This window comes from Choristoneura fumiferana, chromosome 25 (assembly GCF_025370935.1).
Source record: "Choristoneura fumiferana chromosome 25, NRCan_CFum_1, whole genome shotgun sequence".
Taxonomy (NCBI): domain Eukaryota; kingdom Metazoa; phylum Arthropoda; class Insecta; order Lepidoptera; family Tortricidae; genus Choristoneura; species Choristoneura fumiferana.
Genome location: NC_133496.1, coordinates 14,729,787 through 14,752,782, shown reverse-complemented (window position 1 = coordinate 14,752,782; position 22,996 = coordinate 14,729,787). Strand labels below are relative to the sequence as shown.

The following is a 22,996-nucleotide window of genomic DNA, read 5'->3' as shown; positions in this document are numbered from 1 at the left end:
TTTTTTTCACAGTCTTTACTTCAGTCTATGCGGCCTTGGCGAGTGCATGCAAACCATACTGAAACTTTATTTGTCTACCACGAACAATGAGAGATAAGGCTTATTCGAATTATATGCAGAACTGGATAATTCCAGAGCTGTTTTCAGAAGTAGATGACGTGGTGTGGCGAATTGACCATTACAGATTAGCAGTTAAGTGTTGCAAAAGTTAGGCAAATTGCCACGAGCGCGCATTGCTTTAAGGTAGAAACGAGTAAGCGATTCACCAATGTCAGTGTCACCAGTGTGTTGTGAGCCTCTTGTACGGTCAATGACTTTAATTCATGATCCACCATGGATCCTCTTCACAGTAAACGTAATAGAGACATCGCATTAATTAACAAGGAAAATGATAATAACTTTTCCTTTGAAAAGGTTCCATGGTGGCTCATAAATGTAAAAGACCTTGACCGTACAAGTTACCAGTAACAAAAGCTTTCCTGTAGCTGCTGTAAAAGCTGTAATAGATAGTCTAGCGCTCTCTACTTGAGCTGCACGTTATAGCTGTTGCGGGATGAAGATTATCCCTGATTATCCTATATCCTTTCTAATGCCTCAAAATATCTCCATACCAAATTTAATATTACGGAGTTACTTTCGTATTTATACTATTAGTAGGTACCTAAAAATACGATACCCATGGTCGCTACCACCACAAGATCTGATCATAGAGCCAAGACCAGTAGAATTCGAAAACGATAATGTACTGATTAGCTCTCAACGAACTGGAACATTCGCAAAATTAAAATGACTGCATGTGTATGTAGGTACTGTACTTGACAGATCATTCCTGAATCATTTAATTAAATACTAGTAAATTGCAATAAATAAATGCACCGCAAGAGTGGCAGAACGAGTTGTATTGAGGTATACGCATTAAAACCACTAATATGCGAAACAGTATGCCGTTTGAGTCATCTGCATATTGTTTGCATTATATAAGTGAAATTTATTCTTGCTATTGCTTGCGGCTGGCATTGTGCTACAGGGATAAATACCTCCCATAAACAAAGGAAACCAATGTAATGTTTCTGCACATTATATTATTTAAAACCTCAAAAGAAGGAATACCTTAGCAGTGGAATTATTGATAAAAAAATAATTCCAGGTGGTATTGGCTTACTAGGTAACCTGATATTTGTTAGCTATCAAGTGCGGCCTTTCGGATGACCTTTTGCAATTAGGTAGTTAAGTCAAAAAAAATATCATTTGTGGTTTGCAAATACTGTATTATGCACCGATAATGAAACGTTATCTGTTGTTTTTCAAGACGGTAGCAGTCAAAATTACTATCTTTATTATTTTCATCACACTTGCTCGTAAACAGTGTCGTAACATGCAGGCTACCTTAGTTGCAACCCCCCAAATAAAACCCTCGACCTTAATGTGCTTGTCATGAAACCCGTGGTCGGTAAATGAGTCATTGCGCGTACACATTTTCTTGCCATGAAGCCCAAGGTCGGTAAGTGAGTCAGTGCCCGTACTGATGGCGCTGCGCGCGCTGCTGCAGGACTACATGGACCACATGCACACGCACGTTGCGGCGCATGCCGAGGGAGGGGGAGGGGGAGGGCGACGCTGCCAAGAGCACAGCCTAAGGTATCGCCAATATTTGGAAGAATTATATTTTTTATTTTACAAATATAAAATTTTACTTGCAAATGTGATGAAAAGCATTGTATGTCGCACGGGCGGTACTATAATTACTAACATCGACTCATTAAAGCCCTCAGTCTTCGACTTCGGGCTTCTAATACACTCTCGTTCGTAATTCCTTATTTACCGCCCTTAAGACACAATGTACTATTAATTCCCGTTTTCTACAGTGTCAGCACCAGCAGCGGTAAATACAAAAAAACGGTTTGGAATAGGAACTGGTGATACAGTAGTTTCGCATATCTTCGTTGTAATCTATCAGCGCAATAACTTTACTAGGTACTGACTATTAAATACCGATGTAAAAAAACAATAGAGGCCAAATACCTAGCATCCCCTTCATGTAATCTTGATTAATCAGTCAACATTATCATCCCATCAGTCGTAGGACGTCCTCTGTAGGCCATAGGCATCCCATAGACCTCCAGCCTCGGTTGGAAGCGGCCTGCATCTACTGTGAACCCGCGGCTTTAACCAGGTCAACCGTCAATCTCGTTGGTGAACATCCTACACTGCGCCTCCCGATCCGCGGTCTCCATTCGAGAACTTGTCGGCTCCAACGGCCATGTACAATGCCATTTTTTTTTATATAAAACTGACCGTGATTGACCCCTTGATTGATGTTAAGTTCAGATGAGGCCAAAGGTGCATCTCACTGGTTCAGTAACCCTATTCACTCTAGCCTTGAAGAGCCCTAGATTGTATTTATCCGGAAATACAGACGACGGGAGCGAATTCTATTCCTTAGCAGTTCGCATTATGAAAGATTCTTCGTGCGGGCTAACGGAACACTAACTAAATAAGGGCGAAGACGCTCCCCACAGGAATAAGATCATGTAATTCCTGCGCACACATTCATTATTTCATTTCATCATCACGTAATAGTTACCATTACCACATCGCTCAGTCTAAACACCGAGAGGGCGCGACTAGTTTATCAATGGATTCACCAACGAGTTCTCGGCTTCTCTGATCGAATCACGGCCACATGTCGATAGTTTTCCTCATATCCGTGTAAACGGGTCACGCCGCTTATGCATTTACCTCATGCGACCGCGGATTCGCAGCGCACTGTCATGTGTGAATCCCTGATGAGGTTATTTCTAAATGGCGAAGGATATGTTTCCTGTTTGTTGACTACGAACAAAGTAAAATATCCCGGACAATACGCACGTTTTTGTCAAAGAATTCAACCACATTAAAAAAATCCCAACCAGACACACTTATGATTTGTGCGAGCGAGCGAAGCGAGCGAGCAAGACGGTTCGGAGCAAAAGCGACTCGGATAGGTTAGGTTTAGCCTTCGATGTTAGGTATTTTTTTTAGTGTGACTGGTTGGGATTTTTTTAGTAAAACTATTCCCAACGAGTCACACACAGTGTGACAGTTAAGGGTGTGACTCGTTGGGAACAAACGGATCCTTTCGAACCTTTCGCGAAATTTTGGCAATACGGGTCGAAACGTTCCACATCGACAAGCGTCTCCTTCAGGACAGGTCTCACGTCGTAAGAAAAGAATAAGACTCATTGCCTCATTGATTTATAACACAAATAATGTAACCAACTTAGAAAAGTTCAAAACAATGTCGGGGACATTTTCATTTTGAAATTCAATATCTCGAAAACGGCTCAACCGATTTTACAAGCTTTTATTTAGTTTCACCTGTCGCGTTGCCTGTCTGTCTGTCTGTAAGCAAATCTTGCAACTTAAATTCGACCAACTTCCAGTAGTTAGATTGACTTGAAATTTGGTATACTTATGTAAATTGCGTGACAATACAATAATCTGCTAGTTACATCCTGGTAGTCCGGCCAGGATCGTCTCCACAGGACGGAACTCTTCAACGGTTATGACATCGACTTGAAATTAGATATGCAAATGTAGTTTGGGTGACAAAGCAGCAAAAAAAGCTTGTATTAGAAATGATTTTTTTACCCAAAACTTATTTATCAAACATAACTAAGAACCACCGCAAGGAAACTCGCTTTCACGTAAAAAAATCGCATCGAAATCGGTCCATCCGTTTCATTGACACACATTAGCGTCAAACTTATAAAACCCTTTTTTTTTCGTCGGGGGTTAAAAATACTAATACGATTTGCCAAGTCTCTTCAAATCATATTCACTTTTCTAAAAAAACTTACAAAAGCACCAAAATCATCACACTGTCGCTAAAGAAGTAGTACCTTCTTTCATAATCCAAAGCCAACTAAGATATTTTTGTCAAAACTGATAGCACACTCAATCAACAATAATGTTTACTACTGGCGCCATCTGTTGTACGATTGCGAGGAACAAGGAAGCGGGAAGTAAACTACCACTTGCTGAGGAAATCCTGCCATTCAGACGAGCTAAACATGCCCTGTTTACGGTAACTTCAAACAAATTGACAACCAACTGAGCAAAATTATGTAAATACCTAGTAGTCGTGCGTCAAATGCGTGGGGGGTTTAGTCTGGACGTATTATTACGTCAAGTCCACTTTGATTAGAAATGAGAATGGCCGGCTAGAAGTGTTAGTATAACGTCAAGTAAGTGCTTGATCATTTTCATGACTATACCATAAAAACAATAGATTTTCACATTGAATTGTACGTGAAAATAGAATTTCATGATTCAAGCCTTACAACTAACATCGAACCTGGTGGATAAAGGAATCCACACTAATATTTTAAATTCGAAAGTGTGTGTGTTTGTGTGTATGTTTGTCCGTCTTTCACGCCGTAACGGAGCGACGGATCGACGTGATTTTTGGCATAGAGATATTTTATGGGCCCGAGTGACATATGCTACTTTTTATCCCGGAAAAATGCACAGTTCCCAAGGGAACAGCGCGCGATAACCGCATACCACGCGGGCAGAGCCGCGGGCAAAAGCTAGTATATTATATATTATTCGACTATACCTACACGCATCTATGAATCTACATAGTTTGGGACTAGGTCATTGGTGTAATTGTAAGGTACTTATACGGTTTGGAATGACTTTCGCCTTGTGCTGCTGCAAAATAAGACCAATTATACAAGCGATGGGTTGGGATAACACCGGATCTTTTTGAATAAATGCCATGATAAACTAGTAGCTCGCCTGCTACTGACCAATTAACCAAACCCTATCAATGTTGGGGGAAGGAGAAAAGCCGGTCCTAAACGGAAGCCGTGGCTGAGCAGCATCCAGGAATAGAAAGGAATCCTGAATGGCGCCAAACTCTTCCGCCTTACTAAAGGTAAAGAGAAATATGCTAATCTGACTGCCAACCATCGCTAATGGAAGCCACTGTAAGACCACCATAAGCACAAGAAGTCAGCCCCATCAAGGAATATTTAAAGGCTCAGTTATTTCCCAAAAATCAACAAAATTTTTGCTTATTACAAAATCAATAAATTCATTGATCCAGGGCCAATGATACCTAAGGTTTACTATAATATTGGATACGGCCATTAAAGTAAACATAATAACAAAATTCATCAAGTCATAGCATAAACACGTAACATTGTACAATTGAAAGATACAGGCTTGAGACATCACACAGCTATTAGCAACATATTGTTTTATCTTATCACACGTTTAAATATGTGTTTCTAAAGCTGATGATATATTGAAACTGCATCCCGCATGATAACGGCGCAGCAAACTGTAAATTACAATGCAAATAGAATTTTACTCTCTAGTCGAACTAAATACATGACAAACTCGACATAAGCTAATGAATATGAGAAATTCAAATGTATTTTGCAAATTTTTAATTCAATTTATATTGCCTATCCAGCCAACAATGAACACATTGGCACATCAGTAGTAAATAGACAAGCAGGAGAGGGAAGCGTTTTCATCATTCTGTAGTTAGTATTCCATTGGACCACAAGAACCGGTTCGCTTCATCTCATAATGCGAACTGATAAGGAATGGAGTTCGCTCCCATAGATTGTATTTCCAGATAGATACAACCTAGGGCTCTTCAGTGAAAAGGCTGTTAGGCTATTACTAAAGTGAGTGAGATGCACCTTCACCTCACCTCACATACACTTTTCATCAGGAGAAATAGGGGTTAAACACGGGTAAGTTTTAAATAAAAAAAAATGTTTCTCGCAGATTGGCTCTGTGGCGAAAAGATAAATATCATTTAAGTAACCGTGATGCAGTAATTATTCTATCGCTTATCAATTTCGTGACTGCAGTCATGCTTCTAACTCATCCAACACATGCATTTCTTATTCACATGTTGAAACCCGTGCAAAACTGTCATAATTAAATATCGCAATTTGAACATTATTACTTGCATGTAAAGACGTTTTCGGCACGGCTTAGTGATGTTTTCTTCAGGCAAACTCACTGATATTTACTGGGTGTATTATGATTTATCTGTAAGTGGTAATTAATGATAACTATCTATAGTTCTCGAGATCTTGTATCTTGTGAGGTTGATAGAAGCGTGTCGCAACAAAGATGGAACTGAAGCGGCGTTAACCTGATAACAACTTTGGATGGAGTATTGTTGTCAGTATTCCCAAAATCACAAAGCGCTTTCGCTCTTCCTTCATCAACCGCACAGCAAAAGAGTGGAATCCCCTGCCTGCGACTGTGTTTCATGAACACTACAATTTGGCGTGCTCCATCGTAGGCCTCATCCTCGCTTTCCATCAAGCGTGAATGTGGCCAAACGCAAGCCTATACTGTTAAAAAAAAAAACCAGAATTATTTGAGCCATAGTCAAAATCTGACCTCAAAAATTCAAAGCCTAATTCTGGCGTTCGTCCATAGATCGTTTGAAAATGTAGTCCTACAATACCTTGGTAGTTAGCGTATTCGCGCGAAATTGAATGACCTAGCTTTACATATCTCGGGCCAGAACTCGCTAGCCAGACTACATATATGTATCATTGTATGAAGATACGTGTAATTGAATCGAATCGACAACCAATAACGCAAAGCACACACCAACTAGCGCCATGACAAATGAAATCCAACTCTACCACGCCGTTGTTAGACTGAAAATCGATTTAGAACTACGGGGCCACGTGTAAAAAAACTACCGGACGTATTTAACAAAATTGCTAAAGCCGAGCCAATGCCGAATACAATCGTAATAATAGGCCCGTCAAAGAAACGTTTCGTGAACTAATATTTAGTATCAATTTGTCTAAATTGAAGCCTAATGCGAAACGTGATTATTCACATTGCATTGTCAGGCAGGACGTTTCAACTGGTGTACTGCCGTTTCGGCAAAATATTTTTCGCCAAATTTCACTTCCCAAAAAACTTATCGCAGTAGTTTCATTTCCCAAAGAAATCTTCAGCATTTGGTCAAATTATCATTTGGCATAATTTTACATTGTCAAGTTTTATTACGACAAATGCGTATAAAAGCAAACGTTTTCTTTTAGCTAATATAATATATCAAAAAAATGTTTGTTCAAAATGACACTTCGCAAACGAACCAACCAACTGCTACCAGAAAAGTAGGTTAGGTTAGGTTAGAAATGCGTCCCCCACAGAAACAAACTGCTACCAGAAATTTTTTGGGAAGAGTGCTTTATGCCAAACGATACATTTCACTAAATAATACTTGGTAATATGAAACATGGCTAAGTAATTATTGTTGAAACAATAATTTGCTAAAAAAAAATACTAACTGTAAAACTGCGATAAGTTGTTTTAGCAAATGATTTTTTGCCAAATGATAATTTGAGTTAAATATTTTGGGATATGATACTTCGGGAAAAGTTTTTACCCATACATTAGTAATCCGTTTCAACTATGTGTCTCAATTGCACCATTATTATTGCGAAGAATGACGAATATCCAGATAATGGTAAAAAATTTAAAACTGAATGGTACCGAGAATCGTAATTTGATAAGGTTTTATAATTTGCGGTCTCTTTGGAAAATAAATGCATTCATGTTGCGTAGAGAGCAATACATGTTGTTGTAGACTAGGCCATTTAAGCCTACTTAGGGCTATTTATATCGATGCCTAATTGTCCGTTAACTCGTAATTGGGTACAACACCATTCGGTGACCAAGTGCGCGGTAGTTTTTAGCAAAAGTTGCTTTAATACTTTTTAACACCTAAGCTTTCTGCAATTAGCCAATTAAAGATGGGACTAATTATTTTCTTATTTACTTCGTTTTGTGTGATTAATACATGAATATTACATGTTGTGATAAATGATTTTCTATGATTTTCTGTCAAGTTTCTTACGGCGCAGTCTTTTCAGCAATGATGATTTTTTTTTCGAAAGTTTGTAAGGCTTAGGTGGTGTGCAGCTCAGTAAAGCTGACGTACCCGTACAATGTATCATGCCGCGTGTCAATTAATACTTCGTAATCAATTAGAATGCACGTGTCGCCTATCTTGAGGAAAATAAACATTGGAATTGTCGTCGTGACTATGACGACAGATTGATCATTCGTTGAATTTATTAATGCTAAATGCATTGCTGGAATTAATTATCTCTCCGGTTTAGTTCAATCTAATGAATGATACCTCATACGTTGAAAACAATCCAGCCGTTTAGGCTACAGAGAGCTCCAAAGAAATAGACAAACATACATACAGTGCAGTTTTGGAAAACAAAATCATGGACGTGAAAGGATGTTATATCGATAAAAAATTCCAACGATGATTCATTAAAATTTCTATGTAGGTCTAGTCTAGATACTTCGTTATATATAATAATTACTGTTTTTTAAAAAACGTTTTTCAATAAAATGACTCGTCAACATTGTTTACCTACCCTATTTCTATTGCTAAAAAAAAAAGTATACTTAATATAAAGATCATTTTATATCGGTTGGTTAGAACCATCCCATTACCAACGTTTATTACTTATAAGTATTCTGGGAAACAAATAAATTCTATCCATTATTATTACGGATCTTGAAACGCATCTCTGTGACGGAGAGACGGTCAAACGACAGAAATAGAGTTCAGAGCGAAAGGTAGAGAATCCCAAAAAGGTAAAACTGTGTGTATGGCCAAGTAATTCGACCAGTTAACCTCCTAAGTCCTGACTTTTTTTAACCATACACACCGAGGCTCTTCTCTCTCTTCTTCTACAGGCCGAGGCGAGAGTTCGAAGTTTAATGATTTAGAAAATTACTCACACAAATTTAAAGTCCAAATTTCATTGAAAAATTTGTACTGCACCAAGTACATTCGGCAGTTATTCTTACAATTGATTTGTACTTTGTGAAGTACACGGGGACTTACGAGGTTAATTCCTAGCTGTCAAAAAGGTGACAACTTAATAAAGAACTTGCTTGTGCGACCGCACAGCTAACAAAGCACACGGCAGCATTCGATTCACCCAATCAAGAACATCTATTCAGCTACACCTATGCACGTGTATTCGGCTCACGTGTCATAATGACTCATCCCACTCCACTGATATTTCCAATTTAGACTATGTTCACTTGCGTTTGAGTCGAAATCGTAACAGTTATAAATCCTTTGAAAGGCTCGATGTTCAATGGAGGAAAACAAAATAATTTGAATGGAAACGTACTTTAAAAATATTTAATTACGTAACTTGTATGACGTTACACTACATCAATCAATAGTAAACAATACTGTATTCTATTTTTTCTTTCAAATGACAGATGCCAAACTGACGGAACTAGAGTCCCTAATACTGTTACGCAAACTATCGATACTTTTGCATGTACCTAGTGCTAAAAGTGGCAACAACATTATTTGTTGATTTAAACGTTACGCTATCGAACTGAAAGTCTTATTTGAATTTTAAAATATAATTTATTCGACACCTTGAGTGTCACTTTCCGACTCTAACGAACAATCTTGCAAATTAATAATAATATCGTTTAATTTACCGCTTTTATTTTTACCGATAACCCTCACCTCTAGCAATTGCGGTCTGTTGAAACAACATTGTAAAGGCGTGCATTAAACAAAGTAAGTTAATATAACACAGTGCCTATTCAGTAACTTAAAGGGGCTCCTAGACGGGCCATATTTTCACTGCAATATGTGGCCGGCAACTATTGGTGTCCCTGTCTAACATGTGAGTAAGAGAGGGACACCAATAGTTGCCGGCCACAAATTGCAGTGAAAATATGGCCCGTCTACGAGCCGCTTAACAATTCGTTAGCTGGGTTCAAATATTCGAACAATAAGCAGTTTTCATTTGATTTCATTTTTTCAACCATTATATCTGTTGGAAAAAATAAAAAAATAGTTACCGCGTCACAAAGTTACATAATCATCATATGTCATTTGAACCATGTTAGAACAAATAGAGTATACGGGTATGGTTGAGAGGTCAAAAAGCTACTTGTTATTTGTGCACCCTATTTATTTGTTTCATTTGTATTATTGTAACTTACAACGTAAGTCATCAAATCTTGCTCTCCTAGTGTTACGTGTCTATGAACATCGGTGATCTATGCCCGGTCATCACATCACGTGACACGCTTTGCCTTCCATGTTGCAGATAAAAACAAAAACTACCTAATTGCAAAACCAAACTATGGATTAGTTGTTTAAATATTCCAATAGGGAATATTATTGCAATTTTCTGCCGTCAGAATGCAGCACTAGCACAAACCGTAAACAGTTTTTTGAATGTAGTAAATTTTTGGAAATATAGCTCTATCGTTACCCCTATCGATGTAAATATTACGTTATTTTATCTCTACTAATATTATAAATGCGAAAGTAACTCTTTCACGTCGAAACCACTGAACCGGTTTTGATGAAATTTGGTACATAGGTATTTTGAACCCCAAGGATCAACATAGGATACCTTTTATTCCGGTAGAGGGAGCCACCGCGCGATAACCTAGATCCGAGCAGACGAAGTCGCGGGCATAAGCTAATAAATATGTCACGATCCGCCATGGCGACAAACCAAAGACCGATCGATCGATCGATAACGAGGACTAAAGTTGTCATGGCGGTTTGTGCGGGTGTCGCCCCCTTCGCAGAGCTTTGCGTAATATTCCCTATTGGAAACGTTTACTAACTGGATTATCCTACTAATATCATAAATGTTCGTGTCTGTGTGTTTGTTACACTTTCGGGATTTGCACATCACTTGAAGTGAAAAGTTTTGAGAATTGTCCTTGGCTTCAGTAAAATCCCGGAATTGTAATTCAAATGCCAGATCGAACAATTGACGCAAGCGAAGAGATACGAAAAAACTAGTATAAGTAATTGTAAAATAAATAGGCACTCCAACAGCCGCATATTTTTTGCTTTGTAAAAAAACACAAATACCATTGTAATTTACTACGCAAAGGACAAAGTCAGATATTATGTAAGAAAGCGCAATGCCCCGCAACCGTCTCGACAAAACAAATAATTGTCAATACGACATCCAAACAATCAATAGTAAATCGACTTCAGCAAGCAGGTGTTAGACAATACTAACACACATACATTTGTAAATCTGTCCGCTCGCGACGCACGCAGCATTCATTCATTATCATTATAGACGTAAGAGATATTGACGACAACACATGCAAATCGAAGTAAAGCAAAATTTTATCATTATGAAAACCATTGTTTATAATACTCTGGTTTTCGAGGTTTGTTTGATACACATTTGAATGCTAGTATTTGGGCTCTTGCTTATAAATATACTGAGAATAGGAATAGTTACATACTTTCTTATGAATTTTTGTATTAGAACTGATGAGCTGTGATATTACTTTTGATAAATATGCCTATGTGATAATTTATATCAACATGCACGTTGGTCTTTTTCCGACTGCAAGGAGTGGTATTGTTTTTCGCGCGTATCTTGTATGTCATATTCTTTATTACCGCATATCTCTCAAACCGCTGGACGGATTAAGACAATTAAGGTATCATTATTAAACGTTATTTTGGATAATGGATTATTTGAATGTATGATGTAGTCCAGCTTTGAATCATTGCTGACATTTAACCAACTGTCTAGTTATAATCAAATCGATACAAACTGGAAGACGCAGCATCAAGCCTCCCACTTGGTAGACCGACGATATCACGAGAGTGGTAAACGGTGAAAACAGGAGGCAAGTCTCCATTTATTGTAGCGGTATAAGTGGGAGGCCTTTGTTCAACAGTGGACGTCTTCCGGCTGATGGTGAATCAAATCAAAGAGATATTACCTTCAGCAGGATTGGAGACTGCATCGTGCACCAGCGACGCCAGGCAACCGGATACTCCTGCAAACACGCAACACTGACATTACCACAAGATTATGAATAGGCCAATTTTGTAAACCTCATTTTTGTCAACATTTGTGAAACCGGCAAACGCAAGATCGAAGGGCAAAAGGAATTCGCTTCAGATCTTAAGTCGAGGACATTGAATTCTGTTGGGGGAAGAGTGCAATGACCCCAACATAAAGGCAGTTATGCAAAATGATTTCTACTGTGATGACCTACTTACTGGCAGTGACACAGAGTCTGAGCTATTGCACATGCAAACAGAAATTTCAAAATGCTTAAATGCTGGTTGTTTTAACTTACGAAAATACAGATCTAATTCACCTAAACTATTAAATTCAAAAAACATTAACGTTAACGACAATCTGGCACTAGCCAATCTTGCCAACGCTTGGTTTAGGTTGGAACCCTGGCCAAGACACGCTCCACTTCTCTATTGATGAATCAAATGATGATGAGGGTAATGTAACCAAGAGATCACTTCTGTCTACAACCTTCAAAATTTTCGATCCTTTAGGGCTACTGAGTTTATGTACAGTCAAACCAAAATTACTAATACACAATTATGGAAGGCAGGGCTGGGTTGGATGATCCTGCCCGCCTGAAATTCGGCGTGTCTGGTCACGGTTCATAAAAAATTTACACCACCTCAAAACGCTTTCAATTCCTAGAAATGTACTGAGTAACTTGCCACTGGCAATAGAACTTCATTGCTTCTGTGACGCGTCACAGTCAGCCTTTGCGACATGCATATATGTCAAGTCCATTACAAACTTAGGTGAACAAAGTGTCAATTTATTGTGTGCAAAGGATAGGATAGGACCCGTGAATCCCATAAGTATTCCACGTATGGAACTGTGTGGAGCCCTTTTAGCGGCCCAAGCATGGGCAGCAGTAACTGCAGCCCTTAGAAACCTATTACACGCACCATTTTTTGGACTGACTCCAGCGTGGTCTAGATGGTTAAAAACGATCCCTCCAAGTTGAATGTATTTGTACGAAATAGAGTTGCAACTATAACTGATCTTACCTCAACTTCAACTTGGAGGCACGTGCCCACGGCACATAACCCAGCTGACCTGGCCTCTCGCGGCGTTGATCCCCAGCATGTCGCTGCAATGTCGCTGTGGTGGCACGGGCCAGAATTTCTTCGCGAACCCGAGACTAGCTGGCCACGCTGGAACAAAGTATCCCATGACGACTTACCAGAATTAAAATAACATCAATGAGTGCTAGCGTAAATTCTAATCAATGTGTTATATATTTCGAAAGATATTCTAGATTGAAAACATTGCAGCGTGTGGTTGCATTCATACGTCGTTTCATAAATAATTGCAAACGTACTAGCACAAAATTATCTGGCCCATTAAATGCCCAAGAATTGAAGGATTCCTTGCACACACTAATTAAGCTATCAACAGGCACAAACATACAAAAATGAGCTCGACACTTTACAAAAAAACAAATACTTAAACGCTAAAGTTCACATGTCGTCTCTAACGCCTTTCATCGACCTCAGGGGATCCTGAGAGTCGGGGGGAGGCTGGATGCTTCATCCTATAATTATGACAAGAAGCATCCCATTATATTATCCTCTAAACACCCACTCACACCAAACTTATCTTCGAACAGACACACGCACGTCTCTACATGCACCGCCGCAGCTCCTTTTGACCTCTATTAGAGAGGAAATATGGCCGGTTGGGGGTAGAGCCCTGGCGCGACGCACGGCGCACAATTGTGTTATTTGCAAGCGCGCCGCTGGTCAAACTTTAAAAATATAATGGGCAACTTACCAGCCCAACGTATAACAGCTGATTTTCCGTTTTCTGTATCAGCAGTTGATTTTGCAGGGCCGTATTTGATTACCGACCGACGGGGGCGTGGTTGTAAAATAACTAAATGTTACTTGTGTTTGTTTGTCTGTCTTAAATACAAATGTGTACACTTGGAGGCCGTGAGCGAGCTGTCTAAGGATGCATTTATTCTATCTCTCAGGAGGTTTATCGCGAGGAGGGGCAAACCTCGCGAGCTGCTATGTGACAATGGGCGAAATTTCGTGGCAGCTGCCAAAGAGATAGATGAATTTGTAAGGCTCAATAAAGACTCTATGAAAGAGTTTGCAGCTGACGAAGGCATTAACTTTAAATTCTCACCGGCTTACGCTCCTAATTTTAATGGTCTGGCCGAGGCCGGCATTAAGCAGGCAAAATTTCATTTAAAAAGAATTCTAGGAAACACTCATTTGACGTTCGAGAGCTCGCCTCATTTTTAGTCAGATTGAAGCTATTTAAATAGCAGACCACTTTGCCCTCTCTCCCTAGTCCCAATGATTTTTCCCCGCTCACACCAGGGCACTTTCTGGTTGGCAGACCCCTGACGTCGCTGCCCTCGCCGCCGCTGCGCGACGAGAATCCTAACAAGACTGAAACCACTACCGAAGACTCGAGCAGCTGCGTCAACATTTTTGGGCCCGCTGGACCGCAGAATAACATATCCGAGCTCCAGCACCGCTATAAATGGAGGACTCGACACACAGACCTAGCTTTGACGAGCTGGTCCTCAAAAGGACGATGGATTACCACCACTACACTGGAGAATGGGTAGAGTCTCCAAGATCTACCCCGGCCCAGATGGCATCCCACGTGTGGCAGACATCACTACAGCTAGAGGCACCATACGGCGGGCACTCAACAGGATCTGCCCCTGCCCTCTTCACAAGACTCTTGAAGACAGGTCTTCAAGGGCCCCAGTATGTCTACGCCACTCTTACTCTTTGCCTCCGGCCTGCGCAGCCGCGGTGTGCGCATGCGCGGAGGAGCGCGGGAGCGGGGGACGCTTGCCCGATCGGCGCGGCGCGGCCGCCGCCCCGCCACCGACACTGGCCAACGACGACTCTCGCGCGCGCACGCGTTTCTAACTAAAATAATAATTTTAACTCTGTACCTTTATTAATACAGTTTTGTAAAAAGTCAAAGCCTAACCTCATTTCTGACCGCATCCTAATTAATTAAACACTTTCTTTAAACCAAGCACATTGTCATAGAAGATTCTATTTTGTTAATTCTTTAAAGAATCTTGTGATGGTCTAGATAGAGGAACATTTGAGCCTTTCATCAGTCGAGACTACTTCCGCGACCATTAGAATGTCGAGTCTATGCTAATCCCGTACCTAATGAATAATGATATTATTATAATCGTCAAGAGCTTGTAATGGCAACTGAATTAGATGTAGTGTAGCCACCACTGCACTGCCTGTTTTTCTACTGTAAGAGGACAACATCCACCAAGATTAAATTTTTGAATGTTTTAATCGAACTCTCGGACACACCGTGTGTTTGAGGTGATATCGCAGCTTGACAACTCTAACAGCAGCATTCCCAGCCTAACAAAACTGCTATCCGTTTTAGAAGCTAAACGGCGGCAAATGGCGTCTGCTGCTGCTGATAATCGTCTGCAGCGAAGCTAAGAATGCTTCCTTGCTTTCCGTAGTACGTACCATGTGTAAGGTGATCGTGCCGGTGCCTGGTGAGGTGTCCGAGCGTGTGCTTGCTGTGCTCGTATGTGGCGAAGAAGCACGCGTGCGCCGGCCCCGCGCCCAGCACCACCGCCGACATGCCGCGGATAGGCCTGCGGGCCGAACACAAATTATTACTTTATACTCGTAGAATACAAAAGCTAGGCTAGATCTACTTTTCTCGCTTGGCGCTCTTTTTTAGGGTTCCGTAGCCAAAATGGCAAAACGAAACACTTATAGTTTCTCCATGTCTGCCTGTCTGTTTTTCTACTACATAGGTAGTTCAATAAGAAATAGCGGAGCGACAATTAAACAGGACTACTGCCGTTACTTTGCCTAGAATCGTATAGAATCTTCGAAGTGTACAATTACAAAATGTTTTAGGATTAAGATCTACGTTTGACTTAAACGTAGTCGATAAAAATGCATAATGAAGTCTAGCTCCTGAACTGACAGATTAGAAGAAAAGAAATAGCCGATTATTCGTCAAAGAGTCCCTTCTGCAAGTCTGCGAGTCATTTCTGCAAGGGGGTTGACAAGTGCATCACCTTCTGGCTTGTTGCTCTCTCAAAGATGTGCGATAAGCGTGAAAAGTTACTTTAATGTTTATGACTGTAGAACAGAATATATTGGATATTATAAAAAGCATAAATTAAAAAAGAATATTGGGGGTGAGCAAAGTAATTAATTGTTTTTAGTTCATTGATATATACACCACTGCAAAGTAACGCCTGATTCAGTAAATTACGTAGATTTTTGTTACATATTCTCTTCTCTATCTCTAGTTTAATTCACCTTGTACCAATTGACTCGAAAATCTGTTTGTACTACTATTTTATTTACTTTCGATGTTTCTCTCGCTTTATGAATGAGACGAGACATATTTTAAGGAAAACAATGATTATTTTTTCCGGTAAACGCGAATACTTTATTCATAACGCAGTAAGGCAGAATGGATTTGGATAATTCCCGCTCTATCAAAGCGTGCTAAGTCATGTTTTCCTATAGAATTCCCTCCCATAAAGCATATTCAAGGTAAACCCAAGGTCGGTAATAAAATTGTTAGATGACCCTGGTTCATAATGAAATTTGTCTACGTAACGTAACCACGTGCGTGAGCACACGATAGGTAATGATATCAGTAAAGGCGAGACAAACGCAAATTTGGACAGCAGTTTGAGTTTAGGTTGTAGGTACCTACGAGTATAATATAGTCTTATTCTCGTTAACCGTGAAGTCTGATGACAACATTTTGTACGGGTTTTCTAAGACTTTAATTAAGTGTTTATTTTGTAAAACAGGACTAATTACAAAATGAATAATGTATTAACATTTTTAATTGTTATATTTAAAAAAAACTTTAATTTAACCCAATATATCTTAGCTCTATTTATTTTTAGAAATATGTCTCGTAATATTATTAGGTACTATTTTTTTAAAAAATTTAGTAATATTTTAAAAAAATATTTAAAATGTCTCGTAATATATTACTATATTTTAAAAATTTAGTAATATATTACGAGACATATTTCTAAAAATTAAAAGAGCTAAGATATATTGCGTTTAATTGAAGTTATTTTTTTCATTTTTTAATACGTATTCATTTGTAATTATTCCTGTTTAACAAAATAAACACGTTTAATTAAAGTCTTAGACTGTCATTATGGTAAAGAAAAATTATCGTCATTTAGTTAGTATTTTAAAGTATTTCTTACCCATCCCTAAGTCTTCACAACTACCAATTGCACCTCCGATAGCGGTGTCTATTTATTACGCAACTTTTTGATAAAAATAAATACTTACTTGTTCTAGTCTTATCCATATTACACTTGCAATCGCTACTTCAAATCCGCTCTCTAGTCATCGTTAAAGGTCAATTAATTATAAAAGACACAAAACAAACTCACTTTTTTTAATCATCTTTTGCTAAATATCACAATCACATTTACTTTAAAAAAAGCGTCGTAAATTATGAACCTTATACATTGTTTCACTGCGCTTCATTTACTATCTTAATTCTTGATTATTTTATTTTATAAACAGTAAGTTAGGCCACTAGTGTCTTGGAGCAATTAAGTTAGAATGTTCCCTTAAAGTTAACGGAAATCAAAAATAACACGTTATATAAGTCGTATATAACTTATTTGTTTGACCCTGGTCGTCGCGGTAAACCGGATAACGAATTAGTTAGATAATAACTGGATATTATGAATTATCGACGCGAGGTAACCGCTTTCACTTAAGGTAAGCGGGGTTACGTTACGAGTAAAATCATGCGAGTAGCAAAACGTTGCGGGTTGCGGGCCTTGAATGATCTCTCACATCATAACAAGTGCGGTAGCCCGTACGAGCTACAACCTACTTGGATACTTTTACTCTACGAATAATAAGCTTTTAGTAGTATGTTCTGTCCAAATCTGGCTTCAATAGCGACCATGTGCGTGAATTTAATAAAACATGCAGTGCGAATCCGAACCCAAAACGAACGCCTAATAGTACACCGAGCCACAGGTAAAAAGCGAAACATAATCCGTTTTCTACAAATTCTCAACAACGTTGAATCGATTTAGAAGGTCAAAGTCAAAGTCAAAAGTCAAAAATATCTTTATATAATTTAGGCTTTATCAAGCACTTATGAATGTCAAAAAAAAATACCACCGGTTCGGAAAAACCTCTGTTGAGAAGATTCCGGCAAGAAACTCAACGAGGGCACAGAATAAGTAATAGTAAAAACGAGGGATATTTTGTTAAACAGATTTACAATATTATTAAACGATATCTATACATCACAAGTATTTAACACAACTTTATTTTTAACACAGTAGGTTCGCTATTTGAAGGGATCGCTAATGCGGATCGGAATTATTTCCAAATATCCCTGTCCATGATATAAGGAAAATATTATAGTGCTAGCATTGATATTATACATATTAAAAGACATACAGATCTACTGAATATTTTTTTCCGACGTATTTTGTCGGATAAGTTCGAACTTATCTTGGTTTTTTCAATAAGCTTCAGAGTAAACTTCTGTAAGCTAGTTGGGAAAACAAGATAAATACGAACTTTTCCGACAAAATACGATGGCAGTACATTATTCACTACATCTGTACGCGGATATGTTATTAGCGCGTAAAATGAAGCGTAAACAAAACAACAAACAACACAATTGTAGTCTCCGGCCCCACGTGACGTCTAAGGACAACCATATAACTTTCATAAGGGGAGCAAAAAGAACAAAGTGTATAATTATATGTGTGTGTGTGTGTGGTGCGATGCGTCACACGACCGCAACCCACTATACAGTATAAAGTAATATGAAGCATTGCCGAATGTAAGCGACCGCGTCGAACAACTAAGTTCGTACAAAGCAGTGGGTCGCGCGACACAGTCGCGGTCGCCAACACTAGAATGATACCTTTACACGTGTTCTTGCCATAATTTATTCGTGTTTGCACCAGCTATCAGAACATTGCGTTGGCGATTCAATTAGTTCCGCAGTAACAGAGCTCCTTATCACACCATTTCTCGTATTGTCTTCACTCCGCTATCGCATTCACATTCGCAATAACATCTAAATGTAAATTAATTCACACGACACGAGGCTTGCAGGATCGCTACTGCGCACACTTCCATCTACTTTGTCTTGTACCTATTATAGTCGACCAAGTCCCTACCTGTTAGTCACAGTTCTGTATCTCAATAACTATTAATAAATAGCTGAAATTTATACATAATGAATAATTTTATACCCGCTACAATAATAAAATAAAATTAAAAATTAAGGGGAGTACCCATCCCCATACAAGAAATGTTTTTTTTTTCGTTGCATCTCGTATAACGTAGATACAGACATACAAACCTCGAACTCGGATTAATGATAGAGATAAATATAACTACTGCATACCAACAAATAATAAAAACAGGTCAAGCGTGAGTCAGTCTTTAGAAAAAAAAACTGCAATGTATCTCCAAGTGGCTGTTCTTTCTACTGGTATTAAACTCTTTGGAAAAATAAAACAAATTCAATCAATGTCATAGGTCAAGTTAAATTATTTACAAGCTTGACGAGTGACATTGACGTGCGTGACACGTAAGAGAGATATCAAAAATTTCGATTTTTTTAACCATCTTTTGCCAAATATGAGTGAATTAACACTTTAGTTATGGACCTTTACACTGATTTCCAGCACATAAGTAATTAACCGTCTTAATTTTTAGAGTTAACTTCCTTTGACCTGTCGAATGTGCCCTTAAAGTTAACGGAAATCAAAAACAACACAGTGCATACGTACCTAAACACAGTATAGGTCAATGAACAAATCTTAATTTATTGTACTCGTACGATTCATATTTCACCTTTATCACAGTATTCACAGTGACACGCTTATCCGAATGTTAGATAACGCATTTAATTTTCGTTACATGTATTGATAACAAAACGGCGAGAGACGGTGTTACTTGGTCCGATACGATTGTGTTCGATAATGAGCAATAACAAATATGCAAAATAGCATCATAGAAACATATATTTCCAAACCTCGTGCTTTATAAGGTAGAAACAGTTTTACCGCATACAGGAAAAGTTAAGTGTTACTTTTCAATTTCCGTTGACTTAGAAACAGCTAATTTTAAGCTTAATTTCTCCTATACACTAGCGGCCTAGCTAGTCAACTTTAACCTTTAACAATGACAGTTGAAGTGTTTTTTTTTTAAAGTTAATTACCAGGTAGTTTGTATTTAATGAACTGAGTCGTATGCCGAAGTTAACGGAAATAAATGAAAACACGGCGTAGAATAGGCAAATCTATTTTGTTTATAATTACATTAATCTGATAATTAACGAATGCCAAGGTCGCCGATAAAGTCTGACTGGCCTGACCCAGTCGGGAGGCTGACTCGGCGGCGCCTGTGACGGCACAGGCTGCCCAGACAAAAAGCTTCAAGGTCTTAAATAACACAGACGTTTGTCGTATTATTTGTAGTACTTATTCCTTTTTCTATGGACTGCTTGCTGACTTCTTCTTTATATTGATTAAGGGCTGAGCCAAATGAGCGCAATTGTTGGAGTGCCCATGGTCAACCATTATAGAGTGGATACAAGAGACTGAAGAAACGAACTGAAAGGCCAGTAACCAGCATTGACATATATGTACTAGACTGCATGTTTCTTACATCAAAACGGTGCACAAAAACAGTTCACAGCGCGGTTTCGTGAACAGTTCACTATAGTCTGTTCTGTTGACGTCCGTGACAGCGATTGTGTCAAAGTAATATTGATGATTGATGCGCCGCGCGTTTTGTTCCAAACAGCCAGTCTAGTGCCGTAAGGTACATGGATGTCAATGGTAACCAGTAACTCAGAAAAAGTGTTACAAAAACCGCACCAGTGACACAAAACTCCAGTGTCAAGCCCCGGTGGTACTTATTTTAACTGGATGAGGATTCAGTTGATTGCAAGCCAAGATAAAGTTCTACTCTGAATGCGGGACATCATTATGCTATGTATCTCCTTTGAGGTCCTGAAGTATCTTCATTGGAATATCCAAGTAGGACGAAAAAAGGAGAAAAAACTGTGTGACTGCAGTGTACAAATCCGCCAACAGCCTTGATGAGGGGACCACAAAGATATTCAAAGTTCGCATCATAAATTCCTCTCAATCTCCTGTTTAATACTGTTAGTGAACAGAACGACACGGGTGTAGTGTAGGGCCGGATCCTGACTATCGGAGCCACGTGTTACTTGTATTTGCCCCATTTAAATTAATTTCCGTATTTGGCGTCGCGGGTGCCTCGTGATAATATTTCACGAGTCGCGACGGGCACGTTGTGTGACGCACCGACATTGACCTTCCGATTTGGACGCGAGTATCGATCAAACTTTCGTATATTTACCTACTAATGTCAACCTAACGACTCGGCTATTAACTGTCATCGGTAGCGAAGAAATAGCTGTCCTTTCTCAACCAACAAACAAAATTAAATATTGTTTCCAAGCCGAGCAAAGTTCAGGGTTATTTATATCGAAGTTAAAATAACCTAGCTTCGATATAATAATAGATGTTTTTTTTTATTGTTATAAACTTATTGTTAGGTACTTTCTTGGTCGAATTTTCCTAGTGGGGCTTCATCTTCTTTATTCGCTTAGATTATGTAGAAGGTAACTTTACACACTTACAACTAACCACAATACACTTTTTTTATAAATTGAGATTGAGAAACGCTCCAGCAGATTAAAAGAAGAAACTCAAAGAATATTGCGTCGACGTGACAGGGGTGTTCATTTGGATTTGCTCTGCTCAACCACTGGCCGAATTAGTCCGAATACTTATGCAATGCCTTTAAAAACAGGGCCTGGCAGGCCTAAGTTGTTGGGACCAAAAGTCTATATCTATCGACACGCAAACGGCTTAAGCCGATCAAAAAACACCTTATATCAACGCAATAAAACCGAAAAAGATGTATCTCAAGTCAGTTCGTGCGCCCAGTCGAACCGAGTCGATCATCATCTCTTATTGGGTGGCCATAAAACATTTTTGATCGGCTTAAGCCGATTTCGCGTCAATAGATCTATCGACACCGACGTCAAGTTAATTTACTCAATAATAATAATATTTGCATGCATTAAAGTGCAAGTCATCATGACTTGTGACGCACATTTAAATATAAGCATTGCGTTAGACCTTCAGGAAGCACCATGATGGAGAAATTATGGCAATTGTTTTTTCTAATACCTGTAGACAGCACATACAATTCCACTTGTTTGAGAATTACGTAGCTATTTTTCTGAAACAGATACCATTATCATTTGTCATGTCTGTCTGCCAGATTGAGCTCTGCTGCTTTTGCAGTTTGGAAAATACGGCAGCTAACCGATGTGGCGACGGCACGGTTGGTGTATTTTGCTTACTTTAATAGCATTATTTCGTACGGCCTTATTTTATGGGTATCTGTTGCTGACAATGAGTCAATTTTTATCTTACAAAAGAGAGCAATTTATAATTTGAAGACGCGTGAATCTTTAAGATCTTTTTTTAAGGAAACAGGTATCCTGACCCTGCCGTCGCTTTATGTTTTTAAAATAATCATGTATGTTAGGAAGAACGTACTTATGTGATTTTCCCACTAACGTCGATAAGCCAAAGGCACACAGAAAACACAAAGAAAATCACAGGGAAGCTTAAAGTTCCATCTTACAGACTGGCTAAAACCAAAAAGCAGTTTCTCGGAAATTGCATAATGAAACGGATACAAAATTGAGATCTATTGTCAAGAAGACATTAATATCTAAGGCGTATTATAAAGTTAATGATTACCTATATCATGGACAGGGATATTTGGAAATAATTCCGATCCGCATTAGCGATCCCTTCAAATAGCGAACCTACTGTGTTAAAAATAAAGTTGTGTTAAATACTTGTGATGTATAGATATGATATAATAATATTGTAAATCTGTTAAAAAAAATATACCTCGTTGAGTTTCTTGCCGAATTCTTCTCAACTCAACAGAGGTTTGTCCGAACCGTGGTAGTTTTTTTTTTGTAATAAAATAAATACTAAATTGAATACAGATATTTTCGACTTTGAATTGTTTAACCCACATCGG

At 38.8% G+C, this 22,996-nt stretch overlaps 1 protein-coding gene across 2 annotated transcripts in view; it reads right to left on the bottom strand.

Moving 5' to 3' along the window:
- Window positions 1-22,996, bottom strand: part of LOC141442191 (mitoferrin-like) — a 45,631-nt gene that overhangs the window by 13,821 nt on the left and 8,814 nt on the right. For both annotated transcript variants that reach the window (XM_074107102.1, XM_074107103.1), the window contains exons 3-4: window positions 15,371-15,501; window positions 11,812-11,868 (exon numbers count right to left, since the gene is read on the bottom strand). In XM_074107102.1, the coding sequence (XP_073963203.1) occupies window positions 11,812-11,868; window positions 15,371-15,501 (188 nt within the window). The remainder of the gene's footprint in view (window positions 1-11,811; window positions 11,869-15,370; window positions 15,502-22,996) is intronic.